General features: G+C 38.9%; 1 protein-coding gene across 2 annotated transcripts in view; it reads right to left on the reverse strand.

Annotated features, from left to right (window-relative positions):
- Positions 1 to 9772: 9772 nt before the first annotated feature.
- Positions 9773 to 21243, reverse strand: part of SLAIN1 (SLAIN motif family member 1) — a 51103-nt gene continuing 39632 nt past the window's right edge. For both annotated transcript variants that reach the window (XM_040539231.1, XM_040539241.1), the window contains 3 exons: positions 16393 to 16557; positions 14240 to 14519; positions 9773 to 9998 (listed from right to left, as the gene is read on the reverse strand). In XM_040539231.1, the coding sequence (XP_040395165.1) occupies positions 9923 to 9998; positions 14240 to 14519; positions 16393 to 16557 (521 nt within the window). In that variant the 3' untranslated portion in view covers positions 9773 to 9922. The remainder of the gene's footprint in view (positions 9999 to 14239; positions 14520 to 16392; positions 16558 to 21243) is intronic.

Consider the following 21243-nt stretch of genomic DNA (forward strand, 5'->3'; position numbering starts at 1 on the left):
GAATGAATTTTATTCCAAAATTTCTACTCAGTGCCATTGGATAAACTGCTTTCTGAAATAGACTATAAGATGTGCACTGTAAAAAGAATATGAAACCTCAGTTTAAATGGGACTTAGTAAAAGAATATCAGGGAGATACAATTTGTCCAGTGTCTAATTTCAGAAGTGTTAACAGTTTTACAATTTGAGGAAGAAGCAATGGGAGCTGCAAGTACTCAATACTTCAGAAAAACATGCCCATCTTGTCAGACAATTACATTTGACTCTTCATCAAAGAGCATCATTTAGTAGTTTGCTTACAAACTGTAGGCCTGATAATAAATCAGGCTAGCTGATTTGCTATCAGCTATCATCTACCAGGCTGACAGCACTGAGCTAGGTAAGGCAGATGCACGGTCTCCTACCCAACCTCAGATCTCCATCTGCATGAGACTATATCCAAAGTAATAAGATATCCTGAGAAGCAAGATAAGCTCCACTAACACTCAGCATAGCTTCTGGATCAGACTTCACTTACAGCAACCAGATCAGAGCATACCTCAAAGGATTCAAGCACATCTGCACCCACCCCAAGTAGCTGCATCTGTAAATTAAGTGGGATGGGGCCCATTTGAAACATCATTGTTATTTCACATCGATTGAAAAGAGGAGGTGCTGAAAGTGTTCCTTCTTTTACAGTTGGAAGCAGGTTATATTGTGAATTCTGATCCAGCTATCAATACAGCAACATCATTTTGTCTGATGTTTTCTCATTCTGTCATATATACAAAAATCCTTCTTATTGTATATGTATACATAATCAGAGTTGCATAACACGTTCCAGTCAGTGACTGCCTAGAAAAATGGATTAAATCAGAACACATTTTTATGATTTCTTTGGCTTAAAAACCTATTTTTTCTAAATTAATTTTCCTTCTGAATTCTTGAACGTTAACTTCAATTATTGCTTTACATTTGCAGGAACTGAATGGAACATTGGCAGCATTATGAAAAAGATAATAATATACTATAATCCGATGCTAGAATTAGAATACCTCAGTTTTAGAAGTAGTATGTCTTCTAAACAGGTAACTGCTTAGAATCACTAATCTAAATTTGCTAAAATTTAATTCAGAACATTTTTATTGGCTCAGTAAAATTCATAATCAGAAAGTCCTCTTTAAGCACTTATCAAGGGTATCCAGAAAGGAAGCTATTATATCCTCCCGTAGGGAGGGTTGAAAAGTAAATTGGTAGAAACATACTAGTATTTTCTGTTGCAAAAATGGTTCCAGATATTTCAGTTTAGGTGCATTGTAGCTGACATGTAGATTAAGTTTGCTGCTGCATCTGCTATTGGAAAGTTCAGTATTGGATACAGATAATATACCTTGCTTAGAAACATCTGCTTGCAGTCTGCAAAGTATGAAGGCTGGATGGACTTCCAGAGTTCAGTTCGTGAATATTGCTGCAGGCTTATTCCTGCTGTAGGTCTGGCCAAAAGGACAAAGGAATAATATTTTATTTTTCTAGGGGAATGAAACAAATCTGAGGGACAAGTAGTGACTGAAGTGAACAGAAACAAAGAAATATTGTTTTCATTCTTTTAACTCAAAAAACAATCACAACAGAAAAATATAATACTAAATGCACAAGCATAGGGAAAGAGCTCTACATAGCAGAAAGATTGTGTCTGACATGACAAAATATTATTCTTTGGCTATGCTCACAGAACAAAACCAACATGTTTGAGTATCATCATCTGGTTAGACTCTGCTCCAGTACTTGGTCTCTTTTAAGCACTCCACCCTAACAAGCATCTCTCTGGTACCTACACAGGGCTTAGTGGACTACAATAGCTCTGCATCTGGGTAACAGTGCAGCAGGCACTGTGCTCCTGGGAAGAAATGGGACTGCTGTCTTGGACAAATCCACTCCGTGCATAGGAGCCACAAGGTTTTTTTCTGCCCAGTCACAAGAGCAACCTATGTGTCTCAATCAGTCTCAAATGTCCAATCTCTCTGTGTTAAGAAGGATGCACAGAGTTGTGCATCTCCAAATAGCTAAAGGGAGTGATGGCAGGGACAGAGTTGCCTCCATTTTTTTTCTGTGCTTTGCCACATTTCTCTTCACGTAAGAATAAGTTTATGGTCTGTGAATATTATCTACTATCTGTCTACCTGTAGTTTCAATTCTGACAGCTACATCTGGAAGTTGTGCAGATTTCTTATGACTCTTAGATATCTGTAACTCTAAAATCAAGATGAATTGTCAATACAATAGATTAACATTTTAAATGTTCAGTAGGTCAAAAAATGAATCGTAGAACCATAGAATGGTTTGGACTGGAAGATCATCTTGTTCCAAGTCCCCTGTCCTGGGCAGAGACAACTCCCACCAGACCAGGTTGCTCAAGGCCCCATCCAACCTGGCCTTCAACACTTCCAGGGATGGGGCATCCACAGCTTCTCTGGGCAACCTGTGCCTCACCACCCTCATAGTAAGAAAGTTCTTCCTCACATATAAACTAAACCTACCCTCTTTTATTTTAAAGTCATTATCCCTTGTCCTATCACTACATACCCTCGTAAAAAGTCCCTCTCCTGCTTTTTTTTGTAGGCCCCCTTTAGGTACTGGAAGGCCGCTATAATGTCTCCCAGAGCCTTCTCTTCTCCAGGCTGAACAGCTTCAACTCTCTCAGCCTGTCTTCATAGGTGAGGTTCTCCAGCCCTCTGAGTATCCTCGTGGCCCTCCTCTGGGCCTGCTCCAAAAGGTCCATGTCCTTCTTGTGCTGGGGGTCCCAGAGCTGAACACAGTACTCTAGGTGGGTTCTCACAAGAAATGCCTTATATCTCTATAGCAAGTATGAAGTTCAAAAATCATTCATTGTCCAAACTTCTTGACATGGTTCTGAGAGCCAAGTCTATACTTCTATCAATTTTCCATATGAACCAGTGAAAGACAAGAAAACAGTTGTTTTTATATGTACGTATTTATGCCTGCCATCACTTTATACTCCACTCAAGGAATGAATGAAGTAAGAAATGTGTTCAGCACTACTATAAAAAAAATATAAGTAAGAATGCATTATTCTCCCCTCCAAATATAGGTTCATATGTTCTTTGTCACTGAACCTATAAATCTCAAAAAAAATTAAAAAAAATTAAAGTGTCTTCTCAACTATCTGCTCTATTTATTTTCATAAACATCATCATACTAGTGCAGTTTCGTTCACTAAGGAATAAAAGCTGCTAAAGTCAGGGTCACATTCAAAAAGGCAAAACCGAGCACTATAATGGTCACATTGCAAGATGAGATGGCCACTAGCATGTACGTGTACATGAATGGCTGAGGACATACTTTCCCCAGTAATGCAAGCAAGACTTGAATATGACCCAGAAACCATATAGTAGTTTTCAGATAATGCTATGCTCAGAGTACCCTGTCCCACCTCTCAACATGCTCAGATTATTAAAACCTGCCACATAACACAGAGCATGTGTTAAGAAACTTGCATTTATAGTCTCAAGTGGATTAGGGTGTCCCATGAGCTAGTCATATTCAAAAGATGGCTGGGATCTGCAAAAATGTATCATAAAGACATTTGAAACAGGTACAGAGCTACTGTTCACAAAATGGCAGCTACAACAGGTTTCATACAAGACATCTAGACTTCTGACCTTCCTCCTCTCTCTGTTCCTCTTCTGAGCTCAGGATGCCTAAAACACCTGCTGCAATGAGTGTGGCACAGGTGTGTGAACTGCTTGGTATTGCCAAGCCCTCAGCAGTGCAGTCACGAATACACCCACTGACAGCAGCCCAGCTGCCATGAAGATTATGCCAAAGTCAGCATTCAGGTACCAAAGGACTCCCAAAAATACTTTTTTTTTTTTTTTTTTTTGGTTTGTGGGCAAGAGTTTTGTAAATGCCAAAAATCACCTAATGTTTGGCTTGCATAGAAAATGAATTAGGTTCCAGTTTCAAGAAACCTATCTAATCCTCCTTTCATTCCTTCCATGAGACTCTTTGTAAAAATTGTTGTTGTGGTGCACATGTTGAAAGATCATCTCACGACTCTTTAGGTCAAAGCCAACCTGTTGAATTGCATTTGGAACTAATGGGCAGTCAGATCAGACAGTAGATGTGATCCATCTGGGGGACCTCCAGCTCTTGCATTACCACTTTTTTGGACCTATTAGCGCGCTAACATCTCTTCATGCTTTAAATATCCACTGTCATTAATTCAGATCAAGTATAACTGCTTACCTTACAAGGTAACAGCTGCAAGTCTCAACAAGATGGAATGCACTACGGGTCTGTTCCCAGGGGGGGAGGAAGCAGCAGTTGGATCTGTAGGTGGATGGATGGTCAGGAACCGCGCCATTCAAAAGAGCACGCACAACCACTATCAGAAGCTACAAGGCGGGAATCTGGGGAGAGGAAGAGTTAGAAGGGCAGATGAAAGGGAAAAGATGTCTGAGCAGATGGGCTGCAGGGGTTATTGCAAATAAAATGTGACTCTGGCTGGGAACAAGAAAATTAAACCAGATCAGCCAGAACATATGTTTTTCACCAGAACGGTGACAGGGGAAGTCATCCAATCTTACTCATTTCCTTTTTTTATCCAGAATTTCCTAACTGATAAGTCATGCTTGAGGATTAAACACAACAAATGTGTTTTTAAGTGATAGTGTGTCTTATTCCCTAGTTCTTTTTATTAATGAAACTTTACCCATCATTCACAGTTGTTGTGATTTAACCTGGCAGGCAGTGAAGCACCACACAACCGTTTGCTCACTCCTCACCTGCGCCTCCTGCCCCTCTCCTGTATAGGGGAGAGAATCAAGAAAAAAAAAAAAAAAAGTAAAAAAAAGTAAGCTTATGGGTTGAGATAAAGACAGTTTAATAGGATAGAAAAGGCAGGGAAAACAGATAATAATTATGATAAAAAATTATTTATACCAAACAAATGATGCATAATGCAATTTCTTACCACCCACCGACTGATGCTCAGCTAGACCCCAAGCAGTGCCCCCTCCTCCCCCTGCTAACCCCCTCCCAGTTTTATTGAGCATGCCACCATGTGGTATGGGACATGTCTTCGGCCAGTTTGGGCCAGCTATCCTGGTTCTGTCCCCTCCCATCTCCTGGTGCACCCCCAGCCTGCCCGCTGGCAGGGCAGTGTGAGAAGCTGGAAAGTCCTTGGCTCTGTGCAAGCACTGCTCTGCAACAACTAACATCAGCACGTTATCAGCATTGTTCTCATCCTAAATCCAAAACACAGCACCACACCAGCTACTAGGAAGAAAATTAACACTATCCCAATTGAACCCATGACAATAATGAATGTCTAACTAGTATTTTCCATATGAAAATGCTAATTGTTAGTATTTGTGCTAGCATAAAGGCACTGTAATAGAGGGCCTTGAGATCACACTGGGCTTCATGCTATACAACACAAAAGGAAAAGACAGGAGTCCAAGCCTACAGCAACTTGCAGTTTGGGTATAGCAAAAACATGAATCAAAAAAAAAAAAAAAAAAAAAAAAAAAAGGAAAAAATGACGAGGCAGCATTAGTAAATGGGCTCAAGAGCAGTCAGAAGATACATTTAACTGTTGTCCTGTTTTTAGTGGTATTGTACCAAAGAAAAGCCTTTAAGGAAGGTTTTGAAGGTGAACAAAAACCAGGATCCCTTATGTTAGGGGAGCTATGAGATGCTTTGCAACAGATACAATATAGTCTGGCATCATGGATGTAGATATGGGAATCCAATACTGAACGAAAACTGTTACTGGGGGGATAGTATCAGTTGCTTTGAAAATGAGTACAACTTGCTTATAACTGAACTGTTTTCCACAGGAAGACGGAAATCAACAGCAATACACAAAAAGTGGTAGTCATGTGGTCAAAGAAAGAAGATAGGAAAATGATATAGTTGTAGTTTAGATAGATCTCACATGCTGAAGAATTTACTAGTTAAGGTCAAATAAAAAGATGACTTCAGGTGAGGAGATCATGGATGAATGCATCTAAGAATGGAAAAGGAAATTTGCATCTTCAATTTATCATGCAAGGCATGCAAGACTTAGAATTAACTAGAATGTTAGGTTGTAAGAAAGTCAGACTGCCCAGGTTATGGGACTGAATCACTGGAAAGTTTGAGGTTTTATCCTGGGACTGAAAGTGGAGGGGGAAAAAAAGCTTATAGAATAAGGTTGAGTTATGTTTCAGCCATCAGCTCGAGAGCTGAGGCCAAGACCAGTTAGGACAGTAGGAGGTAGGTTTGGGTTATTTCTGAGTCATTTCTCGGACTCGGCAACAAAGAGACAGGAGTGTAATATGCTTCCATGGACCAAAAGAGAGGAGAAGAACCAAAGGGGGCCACAGGGACAGTCCTCAAGTGTTCCCTTAAATTCAGAAATGAAAATAACTTTGGTTACTTGTGAAAATAGCAGTTTGATTCTCTGTTTTAAAGAAATCTGCATGATCTTGCTGTGTTTCACATTGCCCTGGAGATTTGCCTCACACGAAATTGAGACTGACAGAAGTGGTTTTGTTTTGATGCATATTCCATATAGTTTGCTCCCAGAGAGACTGTGGTGAAGTATGCAACACTTTGGGCACTGTTCAGTAGTATTTGGTTAGTTGATGATAATCTCAGGGGAGACAGCAAGCTCCCTCAGCTAGAGGGAAACAGCAGCAATACCACAGTCTGTGGCTGAAATGAGAGTGATTCCGATGATTCTTTCAGCACAGAAAAGAGATCAAGCTGCTCACACCTCTGGTTTCCTTCTAAAGTCTGATGGTATCCATCTAATGTGACAGATACTTAACAAAATACTTAAAACAGCAAAGCTATCCAGTTACTAAATCCTGACCTGATGAAAGAACATATTGCAGGGGACCAGAACAATTGAAAAGGGAGATAACTGCATTGTTTCTAAGAGTTCAATGTATCAAAAATGACTGTTCTCTCAATTCACGACACATTTTGAGTTGTGAAATTAAAGAATGCAAATCGCAGACAGTTTGGCACCTTTCTTTAACATGCTGTCTTCTTACATAAACAACACTGGAAAGAAACATATGCAGAATTCTAATCAAGAGCCTGGAAAACAGACCAGCTTTAGCTACTAAAAAGAAAACATTTTCAAAGTATATACTGCCCTCCTGTGTACAATTCAAGTATTGCCGCCAAAAAGCAAGTCCTTACCTCAAAACTTCAGAGTAATGTGGGGCTGTGATAACGTATTTAATGGAGAAGTATGGATAAATCCCAGCACAAGGGAACATAGTGAAGAGACAACTCAGACCAGGGCTGGTACAGCCAGCAATGAGCAGAAGCTGATCATTGTAACTGGTCTCCAGACAGTTTCATCAGTTTCAAAGCATCATCTCTTATGAAAAGACCATGCCGGTTCCCTATCACCAGAAGTCACAAGAGTTTATTCATTTCAGAACTGCACAGGTACAAATGCACAGAACGAACTGTGTTTTAAAATAATATGCACTCTGATAAGCTGAGAGGCACAGCGTGGTGATAGGGTCAGTTTAGATGGGTTAGCTCTGCTTAAGCACTGCTTGTGCCAGACAAAAATTGTGAACTGAAAGAATTTGTCTGCATTTACTGTAGGTTAAAACCATAGAATCACAGAATGGTTTGGGTTGGAAGGGACCTTAAAGATCACCTAGTTCCAAACCCCTGCCGTGGGCAGGGACACCTCCCACCAGAGCAGGTTGCTCAAAGCCCCATCCAGCCTGGCCATGAACACTTCCAGGGATGGGGCATCCACAACTTCTCTGGGCAACCTGTTCCAGTGCCTCGCCACTCTCTGAGTAAAGAATGTCTTCCGCATATCTAGTCTAAATCTTCCCTCTTTTAAATTAAAACCTTTACCCTTTGTCCTGACAGTACAACCCCTGACAAAGAGTAGGTACTAGAAGGCCACTGTAAGGTCTCCCTGGAGCCTGCACTTCTCCAGGCTGAAAATCCCCAGCTCTCTCACCCTGTCTTCATAGCAGAAATGCTCCAGCCTTCTGAGCATTTTTATGGCCCTCCTCTGGACCTGCCCCAAATTCCTTCTTGTGCTGGGGCCCCAGGGCTAAATGCAGGTTCTGTAGTTCTCCTTGTCCCAGGCAAATAATAAAGCAACACCAGAGCTGCCTCTACATCCCTGCCACAATCAGTCTGGAAGCAAAATAACTGTTCAAGATAACTAAGATTGTCCAAGAAATGATTGATTTATGTAAGCAACAGTAATTTCTTCCAATAAAAGTTTCTTATGAACAAGATGAGTTCCATGTGCATGTACTGAAATACTTACCTGTGCAGAGAGAATTTCAAGAATATTTTTGATAACCTCCTCAATGAGTCTACTTTTTTTGTTTGCTTTTTTTTTTTTTAACTGGATTAAAAGGACTAAAGTGTGAAAAAATAATTTTTAATCTCTTTTAAATAGTACTAAGCTGTACAGAGGTACTACTGCACTTAGATACAATCACATATCACCGTAATATAGGTTTTACTTACCACTAAATTCTTACCTTTTGTTTTTCATTTTATTTTGCGCTTTTAATAAAAAGGTCCCCAAGCAAATTCAGAGATAATCCATGGCAAAAGAAAGGCTTGGTACATTGCAAGTCACATTTGCACTTGCAGAATCTGAATATTAAAATGCAAAACAAAACAAAACAACAACAAAAAACAAACAAACATAATTGATTGATTTAAAACAATGTTTACCTGTCTTCCAGGCAAATTATGGCTTCATAACTTGATTAAAAAAAAATTAAGATGAACTTACTAATTGCAAAAATGCAGCATAATATAAATGTTAAGTAACAAGAACCCCAGCAGTTAAGTAGATGTCAATTACTAAATTCTGACAATGTTTACATTGCACACTCAAGAACAGCATTATTGCTGAAATAGATTCTTTATTTCTGAAACATTCCAAAACAGCAGTATACACAGTTGTAATCAAATATTAGGTCATATGCCATTATAAGAAAGCATTGATTAGTGCAATTGGAATTTGTAAAAGATCTATCAAAAAGATTTATTCACATTAAAACTCATTTTTCATAAGCAACTGTTAATAAAACATTACAATTTTATTCTTTGTAATAAAGTATTGAAAACCAAACATAGTTGTAGAGATCATTGTATCTTGGTAAGTGCAACGTGACTTATGCTGCCATTTTAAATACAAAACACTATGACAATAAATTAACAATTGAACAAACAGTGAAAGACCAACAAAACCATGCTGACCCTGCTGGATGGCAGTTTCGAGTAAATGCTACTTTTTTTGTGCTTCTGCAACATAAATATACTGCTTTGTATTGCCAATGGTACAATTTTGTAAGATATGTTCCTAGCGCTAAAAAAGTACATTACCCCAAAAATATTTTATGGCACAGAAAAGTTAGATTATCTCTCTGTTGTTCAAGATTCAGGCAAGTTTAAATGAAGTCAAGTATATAAAAAAAATGTACTGGAAACACTAAAAAAAAATTAAACACATACATTAAGTCCCCTCCAAATTCAAAATAAATGCATGATGCCTTTACAAGGAATAAATTATTTTAGAATTTCAGTATGGCAAAGCTGCTGCAAAAGTATTAGCTCCAAGTTCTTTCAGAGGAAATATTCTGGTACTTTGCACATATATAATACTTTCTTCAGTTCTATGTGATAATACTGCCACTGTTAGTCTGATAACAATGCAGCTGTTCAGGTAACTGATATAAGTGCAATATTCAGTATTTGATAAGATGTTCATTTTTTAAAAAATGGCATTGCATTATGGATGTTTACATATTAAAATCCCAGGGGAAATAATACTGCACGACCCTCCTTTCCCAAGTCATTGTTACCCCAGCCAGCTGGGTAATGAAATCCACGTTACTTATTTTCCACTGTTCATGGGCATCTTTCATCAATAGCAGCCATCTCTCCAGTTTCCTTCCCGCATCGTGCTCAGTGATGAAAGTGGCTTAGGAGGCTGAAGAAAACTGTATGAAACAAATCACAGAAAAAGACAAAGGAAGTCGTATTTCATGTGAAAGATCAAGGTAGCAAATACCATTCAATTCTGTAGTGATATTGGCTTTGTAGCTTGCTTGGAGACTTCACTCTAGCATATTCCTGGCTACATATTAATGCAAATATAAAGACCTATGGCGAAATTAAGACCTCCAATGAGATCCCATTAATGTCACTGGATAAAGGATTGCAAAAAGGAATTTAGTGAATAATCCTAGTGATACATGAGACCCCTCAAAATGGGAAGATTTAGTTCTTTGGGTTAAAGGCTCTGAAAAATATAAATCTAAACCTATCTTGTCACTATGGACAACGCACATTCCAATAGAGACAGACAGCAAAGATGTAATGGGAAATACTATCCAAAAAGCTGTCGTGCTCAGCATGCTCTCAAAAAAAAAAAAAAAAAGCATTTATAGAAACACTATGCAGGCACTAAGGAATTTAGGCATCTTATCAGTTGAAGAACTGTATCAAGTCCTGCTCCAGCTCCTCTTATCCAAGACACATGATTACACGTTTCCATCACATAGCCAAAGTCAGAGAGCTGCCAGTTCCTACACCACTACCCATGCAGAGAGCTCGCAGTCCTCCAGCCCCACACCCTCACACCTGGGCTGTATCTCCCATTAATGAACAGGGATTTATTAAAAAATCTTTGCTGACCATCTTCCAAAACTGCCAGGTTTTTGCTAATGAAGTAACTGTTTTAAATAATAAAATAAGCAAAAAAAAAAAAGCAACAAACAAAACAAACAACAACTATTTGATTTGGCCTAAATGTCAAACCACTATGACAAGACAACATATTTTAATTACACCACAGTTTGCTGAAAATAAACTGTCCAATTCGTGAAACTGTTTCTTATAAAACCAGGTCTTAGGCCTTGTCTCTCACTTCTCTACTTTTCCTTTAATGGTAACTGCTGTAACATACTGATGCCTCCTCTCCCTTCCAAACATCCTTGCATGGACAAAAAGCAGATGTATGTTGTAAGAGAGTAGTAAGCCAAGAGCATCATCAGAGCAGCGCCTCACGTCTCTGCTACAACTGATTTTCTTAGTGGCCAAAAAATTACACTTAAGTAAAAAAGATGGGTAAACTTAGGCTCAGCCAAGATGTTTTTGTGTCTCTACTTTGTTGCAGTATTCCTTATCTTGCTATAAATCCAGTTTATTATAAATCTAGGCATAAATATGACCAGCCTCTGCCTTGTTCTACAATTGCTGCTTTGATTTCTTTTTTTTTTTTCAGGAAGAAAAAAAAAACAAACAAACATATTTAACAATGTAATAATGTTCAAGAGAAACAAGAGGACGAAAGTAATGAAGAATTAGCTAAACGAAAATAAGCATAAGAATACTGCTGCTTATCCAGAGCTGAATTCCTGCTTAACAGGAAAACACCAACATTTAAACTGCTTCAAAATAAGCACAAGCTGTCAGTATGATGCTACATCTTTTGAGATAACAAAGTTTTGGAGGGTCTGCAGACTCCTTCAACTTACCTATCATCAGCTGGACTGCAGTCAGCCTGCTCCAGCACAAGGCAGCAGAACAACCAAGCCTCCCACCTTCACTCCATGGCTGCATTTAGGTGCTGCCCATGCCTTTGCCTGTTGCATGGGATGACCTAAATCCGCCTGCTGACTTGACAACCCGGGTTAGCTGAGACCTGCCTCATCACTGGGGACCGTCTGGTGACGGGGACTATTGGCTGACCCTCGTCACTGCCATGGCTCTGCTCTTCTTTTTGGATACTTTTGGGCAGCTTGGCTGTTCCACATGGCTCCCGGCTCACCTTGCCCCTGCCACTGTGCTCCTGGGTGAAGATGGAAAGTGGAGGACTGGCAGGTAGGGGAAGTAGTCTAGGAAGGTAGGTCTGCAAGAAGTCTAGAGCACGGAGTTGGACAGGGCTGGTGGTTAGGGGGATCCATTTAACAGAAAAAAAAAAAAAATGTTGCCTCACTTATAAAGCTAAACGTAGGTGGAATGTACTCATTACAATTTCTTTACACTGCTTTGGGATGCATGAATCTCTGATGATAAGGAGAAAAGCAGGTAGTATTTAGCCAAGTTGGTTATTTTGTCTACAATAATTTTATTTTACAAATTGTCAAAAGCACTCCCTCATGTGTTTGGTTCTGTGCAGTAAATACTGAAGTTCACAAACTTTAGGGCTTATGTAAAGTGTCTAACAATCTATTTTAAGTATGTACAATACCAGTAACTTGGTTACATAACGGTCTGGCCATGGGTAATAAAGACAGTTTTGCTTGAATGTGCACTTCTTCCTGAACACTGATTTATTACTATATATATATAATATATATATATTCTACTTTCAATGAAGTTACAACTAAAACCATTTAAAGTTTCCGTATACTAATAGAAGCTAGATTCTTGAACTGATAATCAGAAATACCATTCCTTAGAAATGACCACAGTGACAAAATCAACACTGAGAAAATCTGCCTCTCATGGCTGACTTCCTTCCAAGAAAATTTTGTATGCACTGAAGCCACTTTTATTTTCCAAATGAATAAATAAAATGAAACTAGGGTCTTAAAGAACTGTTGGCTGACCTCCAATCTGTCTGTGCTTTTAGAGTCCTATAAACTTGTCATTCACACAGTGTAAACACAATCTATCTTCCAGGATCATTGGTCTGGTTCTACAGCAACATATGATGCTGCTAAGGTACATTTAAAGGTGAGAAGATGGGAGCCCAGACTTTCTGGACTATAAATAGCTTTGTTAATTAGATAAATTTGAATGAGCTTCATAAAAAAAAAAAAAAAAAGAAAGTGTTGAGACTACAGTGTTTCACCCTCCCACTGAAACCCCTTAATTTTTTTTCATTTTTTTTTAAGGTTGTGTCTTGTAGGAAGAATAAAAAAATAGCAAGAGAACTGGTCTTGTGGCCCAGAAAGTCTTTGTTTCTCACATGTGCTATGAAAGATTTAAGAGTTCAGCAGAAGAACATGAAGTTGAGGGAAAAAGAAAGAAAGAAAGAAGAAAGAAAGAAAGAAAGAAAGAAAGAAAGAAAGAAAGAGAAAGAAAGAAAGAAAGAAAGAAAGAAAAGAAGGAAAGAAGGAAAGAAGGAAAGAAAGAAAGAAGAAAGACCTCTACTATGAAGAATTCTAACAGAGAGAGATCCAGCAGAGAGGCAAGGAAGGTATAATAGAAGATTTCATGTACAGTCTCCATCAAAGAAGAAACCTGACAGCTTTTTATCAAAGTTTCGCTGCAGTTGGTCAAAATCTGTTGTCAGTCACATCAGTGTAATCCCTTAGTAACTCAACCAAAGAGAGAATGCGAGCAATTGGAACTTATCCAGATCTAGCAAGTACCTAGTGAAAAGCATAAAAATGGTGAAAGCTAAACACTGACAGTTCATCCAACAGAAAACCAGGTGGTCAAGCAGCGGGCCTTCACAACAAGAGGGATGCACGTGATGGGAAGAAATAGTGGGAAGAGTTGACAGAAGTTGATAAAGAGTTTCTTTTTGAGAAACTTCAACACCTATTAATCATAGAATGTATGACACATAGAGCTAAGAGTTTAACTCCCAGCTGTTATAAGGTGATTAAAACATAGTTCTTTCTTCAGGCTTATTTTATTGCTTACCCTAAAAAAAATATTTGGAGACAATTCTCTTGCCAAATGCAAAAATTCATTTGTTTAGCAGTATAGCTTGCCTACTGTTTCCCAGCTGGAATTGACAAGATGCTGGTTCATCCCAAGAGGAAGACATCCAAAATACCTCCTTCCTCATAATTCTGTAACATCACAAGTTGTATTTTTACAGTCTGTTGCTTTTTACAGCAACAGGCATGCAAATCTTTCTCATGCTCATCCTCAGAGCTTGAAATAGCAGCTGGCACAAGTCTGGAAGATGGTGATTCAGATATACTAATGCTACGAGATATCCATTTGTTTTGATTTCTTACTGGTGGGTGGCATTACATTCTTATTTTCATGTAATTACACTCTATCTGTAACGCAGTTTATTAGAAATTACCAGCAGGCATTGTCCATTGCTATTTGTGGACTTAAATCTTCACTCATTCACTGACTCAGCACTAGGAGCTAGAAATGCTTCTCCTTTATAGCCCAGATTCATACTCCAGAGGAAAACAAACAAATAAACAAACACAATCCATGCTAAGGCCAGCTACACAGGAACAATGGCCTGTTTAACTCTTACCTTCGAACTGGCTGTGCAATTTTACTTCTGGGTATGCCGCTCCCATTGATGGCCAACGAGGGTCTTGGAAGAGCACTGCGCCCCACAGTCCCTTGACTAGCAGTCTTGTTTGGCATTGGGATCCCAGTGTTAGAATATAGCTGTAAATTGTTGGACACTGGAATACTACTGCCTTGTACAGTTGGGCTTACATAGGCAGTAGCTTTGAGAGGCTGCCTGACAGACACTGGAAAATGTCCCACACTGTGAACTCTGTGCTGAAGCTGTCCTGGTGATGGAACTGTTAGGAGAGGTAGAAAGGAAGTAACAAGGTCAGTACCCAACAAATGAGGTCAGGTAATAATGCTCATCTCTATACAAATCTAACTACAGATAAACACATCATTATGCAATTAACTTGCTAATTATAAACTACCGAAGAACCCCCTGGATCCAACACTGTATCCTTCACCGAACGAAAATACCCTGATCCATCCCCACACCAAACAAAAATCCCACCCCTTATTTGTCATTCTTTCTTCCCTCAAAGAGGTTTCATTTTCCATTAAAAGCAAACTAATTCCACCTATGCAATTAGAGCTTTAAAACTGCTGAAGCTCTGAGTTAATTATTTTTAGATCATTTAGATTTTTTTGAGATTGCTTGTAACCATATCTTGTTTAATGCACGTTGCATTAAAGCATTACAAAACATCACAAAAGTCTAAGCTTATTTATAAAAACAATCAAAAGGCTATAAAAAGGTCCCAAACATAACAGCATATTCCATAGCTGATGCTATGTAAACTATCATTTTAAATCAATGCTACCCATTCCAGAAGCTTTATATATAGATTCTCTACACAATTCTGCCCTCTGGTGTACATCAGACATGCATCTATTTCAGAGTCCACATATCAAAAGCAAACTGTAAAAAGCCTAAAGGACATAAACTGACTACCGCACACAGGCCAATCCTTTTTCAACTCTTTGAAAAAGGACATCCTAACTACATTTAAATATACGGTTGAAGAAACAGATATATGAATCAATTAAACAAGAATGGCAATATATTGCTATGGAACCCTCATCATAACACAGCTCCTTAAAAAACCCAATGCTGGCACTTTTTTTTTATATTTTTCAAAAAAGTTATTTCAGAAGAGTTACATTTTACACACACACATTTACATACATAAACACACAGAGAAACCTGTATTTTTAAAGTAGTAAGTAAAATTAAACTCTCAGCAAGTTCCATGTGGGACCCTGAACAACTATTTCCAATCTCCTATTAGAAAAAGACAAAAATAAGACAAACTAAATCCAGCACTAAGGTATACTATCAAGAAAAGATTCAATTTAATCTTTTTGAAGACGTTTGAAAATTCTGCTCAGATTTGAAGGAAAATACACAGAGGAACAGGTTTTGCCAACTTCTCCCTCCAAAACCTCATAGGAAATGGGAGGCAAAAGTTCAGTTCCTTCTCCTCCCTGCGTCAAATGAAATCCACTTTTTCCATTTTCCACCAGAGTATCTCAACAATCATGCTAGAAAGAATGTCTTGTTGACATTCTACATTCATAATTCCACATCCAATAGATCAATACTGCACCCCTGCCATCTGGAAGTCAACTAAATTAAACTAATTAGAGACATTTTAATTCACCCACTCAACAAGTATGATATACTTGAGGATATAATCCTGCAGTTACCACATCTGCACGGAACAGAGTGGCTCAAATTCAACAGGAGAGAGGTCATGTGTTTTGAGATGGTATTTATACTGTGTACTGTAAAATACAGCACTGTGTAAATTACCAAGAAAAGCAATGTTTTAAATTCTAGTATCAAAGCTGAAAACTAAGCTTATATGAATTAATTGCATTATTGGATCTTCTATATTACTACTACTACTACTTATTATTATTGTAATTTTAGTTGAAAGGTTGACAAAAAAATGAGTGGGCAAAGAAAATAAAGGTGGTGATGACATTCAATACTGCAAGATTGGCTAGAAGTTGCCTTCCAAACTCGCAGCTTTAAAATCCTGAGCTATATTTAAATCCAGTGTAAAAGGAACACAGCCTGCTTTTAATTTTTCATAAAGCAGGGACATATACTTTACCACTCTATTGATCCCTTGCACACTGCCAAAGAACACAGGTACTTACTACACGACTGCATCCTTGAAATCCCATTACTCGCTCCATGTAGATTGGAATCAAAGCTCTGACTGTTCCTCACAGTGACTGGAGAACTAGCAAAGCCAGCAGCATTGTTAATGGTGGGAGTACTTGGCATCCGAGCTAGGTTCGGCATGCTTCTTCGGAGTTTATCTGAAGCAAAAGAGCACAACATCCACAGTCATGTCAGAATTTGCAACAAATACAAGGAGCCTCTGAAAAAAAATCTGTAAAAAATCAAAATTAAAACTGAATTCCTTCAAGACAAAGAAAGGTTTTGCTCCATAGGAAGAATAGGAATACATAATTGACAGCCTACCAATTGAACCCTTCTGATTATTGTAATACCACAATTATTCACAAATCATTTATAAAACATCGATAAGCAATGCATTTTAAGGATAACAAAGATCTAAACACTACAGTGTAATAATAAGGATGATTTTCATGTAAACGTGTAAATAGGTCAGATGAATCATGCCCTAAATGTGCCTATTTCTTTGCAGTGAATACGAAGGCTTCAGTGACAGTCAGAATATCTACATTGTGGATGTCTAAAGACAGGTGAGATGAATCCATCATAAGTGACTAAGTCTTGCTTTCAGGTGCCAATGAGATGCTAAAAAAAATCTATTCAGTACCTAACCTTATTAGCATGTTAGGTTTCTGCAGGAGGCCATGCACAAAACCTGCTAAGTCGTGATGCTGTCAGTTGCTTGGAGACCTGGGTTGACATCAGGATTTTCAAATCTGGTGGGTCTCCCTCCTATCCCACTTGTGGTGTCTGATTTGGTGGGCATTTTCAGAGCAGGCCTGTAGGACAAGGTCCTGCATAAAAAGAAAGCTGGAAATGAGATATGTGGGGCCAGGCTCAACAGCTAACTTAAGTGGCTAAGAGACTGGAATTCTGAATTGCCTCCTGTGATGTGACAGACTCAGTAAAGCACCAGTGTGTGGAAATAACAGATCATACATTAAGTCCTGTTTGGTAATAAGACTAATATTGGCCTCAAATTTTGTGCTTCTGCTGACGTGGCTATGTTTCCTGTGGTACCATTCTCAGTGCAGTCCACCAGCTCGTGTCCCTGCAGTAGGTTCCAAAGCATGGTACAGATCTGTCTCCAGTTCTTACACCGCAACAGAAAGCAAGGGTGCGCTTTTCCTGTAAAACGCATCTGTGACTTCTCTCTTCAATTGCAAACAGGGCATTTTGAGATTACAGTTCTGGATTTATGCACAGGAATAACACTTACATCATACATGGCTTGGAACTGCTGTTTTGGGTTGACCTCTTAACCCACATGGGGCAAGTTTAACTCACAGAAACGACAGATTGACTTAGGAGTCTCTGTTAATCAGTTCACATAAATATATAACCTATTTAGCACTATCATGAGCTCCTCTAATCCTTAAAGCTGATAACAATTGACGACTAATAAGAAGTGACAGTATAGTTCTATCTATACAATGTATTAGTAGTCACTAACAGTAACTTAAGTACATATGATGCCTATGTACCTCCAGTGAACTAAGTCACATCACAAGGCTACAACTGTAGCTGTTCTTATGACTGGTCCTCATGATAAGAACTGGTACAGGATTCTGCAAATATTCAAAACATCTTTGCATTTCAAAGGTCCAGCATTTCTAACACCCTCATATCCCAACTCCCATTTAGTAGTGCCTACCTGCCCTTGTTGGTCTTCCCTTCCATACCAACTAAGGTTGACTTGCATAGGTGGTCTAACATAGAAAACCATTGCTATCTAGGAAATAGTTTACATAGCCCTATTCATATTTTTGAAGTCAAACAGTAAGTGTGGGAGGTAAGTCTGGGAGGTGTTCAGTGCAAGAAAAGGGAAGTTTTGAGTTCCCAGAAACTAGAGCATAGCTAAATCCTAATAAATCTTTCCCAATATGAAATAGAATTGGAAGAACCTCTCTAAAGGGTAACTCTTCATCAAAGAGTTAGAGGTGTTAATGCTTCTGTGGCTCATCACTGACACTGGCAAACTGAAACTCTCAGTGGTATAGCAACAAACATTAGCAAAGCCATTACTATTGTGATTCAGGTAAGTATTCATATAATTGGTATAGTAAAAACACAACTGTTATCAGGCTTCCAAAACTGTCCTGGGGATGTGAACAATGGCATCCACGTAGCTACTGTGTGCTCCTATTTCTGAAATATTCATGATTTTGCAAACTGGAAAGGGAGCTTCCCAGAGCTGCAGAAATTTCATGAACATAAGATGTCTGTAACTACTGTTTATTTTGAAGACCAGGCCAACCCGTTAAACTCCTAGGCCATGAAATCCTAGGCTAAAATTACAGCACTTGGCAAAAAATCATTTGAGCAGTAGGATGGTGGTAGGGTAGATTGCACTGCATAAAGTAGATTTTTGTCTAATACTATCCATGTATCACACAGTATAGGCCAAATTCCTTGGAATCTACATGCTTTTTCACTCTGGGACTGCATCAGCCACAATAGGAATAATCTGTGCCTAGAACTGTCCAGTGGATGCAGCTACAGCAGCAGGAAAAAAAAATGTATAGAAGTAGCTTGGATTTCCTCTGTGTCAAGGGTAGCCATTTCTTTTGCCTTCTGTTCATGAGTCTCTTCTTGTTCCACCAGTCTGCTCTGCTGATGATTCAGTCCTCGGGCAGCAAATTCCTGCTGCACCTGCAAATTTTCATCCATCAAACATCTGCATTACTTCTTTGATGGTTCCTGTTTTCTGCTGAGATAAATGGCCCTGAAAAGCAATGAAAATAGCAGGTCAGTGTTATGTTTAAGGAAAACCCAGAAATGCTCATCTCAATAGTATTCTGCAGCTTTCATTTCCTTGGATGATGCATTCTCTTTCATCTCTTTCTTGAAGTTTGTTCTGTCACGCGTTCCCCTCCTAAGAACAGTGGAGAGTCTTACAGGTGTTTTCAGTGAAAAACTCTTCTGTGAGCGTGGTATACAGAAGTAGACAATGGGAGTTATGTGATTTTAATATTATTTCAGGCCACAGATACATGACTAGGTATGAACTTGCTGGAAATCTATGAGAAGAAAACAAAAATATTTCGCTAAGCCACGTTCCTTTTCTAGAGCCCTTTGCTCTTCTAAGACTGAAGAGAAAATTAACAGAGAGAAGGAGAGAAGCAGTAGAGCTGCGATCAGTTCATTCTGTTAGGGACATGTGGCTTCTAACACCAGTGAGGAATTCCACAGCACCTGCGCCTTCCACAGTATCAACAGCTATTTTGATCCACTACTGAGTCTCATCTAAAATTTGGGCTGAGATAAATATGATATTTAAGTAGCATGCAGCCATATAAGGCAACACAGATGTATCTTTGCCTTTCCCAGCCTTCTTTGAGATGTATTAGCATGACCTACAGACACTGTATTACTGAAATTTTTGAAATGTGAAGTACAAAATGCAACGATAGGTCATGCAACAGAAGTAATAATCAGTTTCTGGTTATTACCACCTTCTCAGAGTAGTTCATGTGTATACACACGTGCTTGTCACTTCATGAGTATTCTTTAGGTTGCATGCATTGCCCACGTTTCTCATATCTGCAGCAGAATGATCCACAAAAAATCTCCTATTGCATGTTTACACATCCTCCTCTATGTCGCATCCACGCTGAACTGCACGTTGCCTACAGCACAGGAAAAACTAGGAATTACGAAACAGAGGTCCTCTGCCCTCACCTGAAAGTGTCCATGAAAAGACCACCCCATAGCACAGATCATAGATACCACAGCAAAGAAACTGGTCAAAAAGTAGGCAAAAATGTCCCTTATCTTGTAAAATATTCTATGAAATTACAGTAAAGACAGCAGTTTGCCTCTTACCCAATGACTTCAGTTCTGATTTTTCCAAGAACTTCCTCCCCAAATGCCATTTCTTCTCTGAAGTCAGCCAGGGATCTGCAATCCAACATCTTTCTGGCAGGACTCCACAACAGGCAGCACCTGCCTGTTGTCTTCTGGTTCCAGCTCTGTCGGTGGCCTCCCACGTTTCACCATTTCTCTCCTTCCTCTGTCCAAATACTATCATCAGCTGAAGATTAACATCCATGCTGCATGCAGTCAGGCTTTGTACTTGGAGCAAAGCTGCACCACAAGAGGCAAGATCTTGGTGGGCTGCCAGACTGGGAGTTCTGATCTTTGGGTTTCCTATAGAGGCTCTTGAAAAATATTATCTTCTCTCTGCCAAAACAGCTTCATCCTCTGTGCTTCATCCACTAAAGCACTTCTAGCAGCCCATGATTATGAATAAATGTCTCTAAATTATGATCCCCTCAGATCTCACAGAAGTGGCCCAGAGTCTGAGGGAACAGTTTTGAGAACAGATATTTCCTAGAATACTAGGAAAGATAAAAATTTTGCCAATGCAACAGGTCCTTATGCCATGTCAGACTGAAATATCCAAATAGTATATATAAACCTGTCAGTGATTTCTAGAATTGGAGAAAGGTGTTAGCAGGCAGCAAGAAAACAAAACCTAAAATGAACTATGGGAATACCTACTGGAGGACTACAAATGGACGGCCAGCAGCTTGCAGATTGATTAGTCTGTATCCACTCTGTAAAACTGGCAGGTTATCAGCATAAGTGTTTTGAAAGAAGGATCATTTGTCATATATTTAATAGGACTAACTAGCCCAGATTTAAAAACACCAAACTGAGGTTAATTTGGACATTTAATGACTAATGACAGGAACAAGACTAAGCGCAAGCAGAGGTTATGTTGGATCTATAGTGAAGTGTCTTAAAATATATTTATTCATTCATCGTTTTTTTATTTAGGTGTTGTCGACATTTTATTTGAA

The sequence above is a fragment of the Cygnus olor genome, chromosome 1 (genome assembly GCF_009769625.2).
Source record: "Cygnus olor isolate bCygOlo1 chromosome 1, bCygOlo1.pri.v2, whole genome shotgun sequence".
NCBI classification, from domain to species: Eukaryota; Metazoa; Chordata; class Aves; order Anseriformes; family Anatidae; genus Cygnus; species Cygnus olor.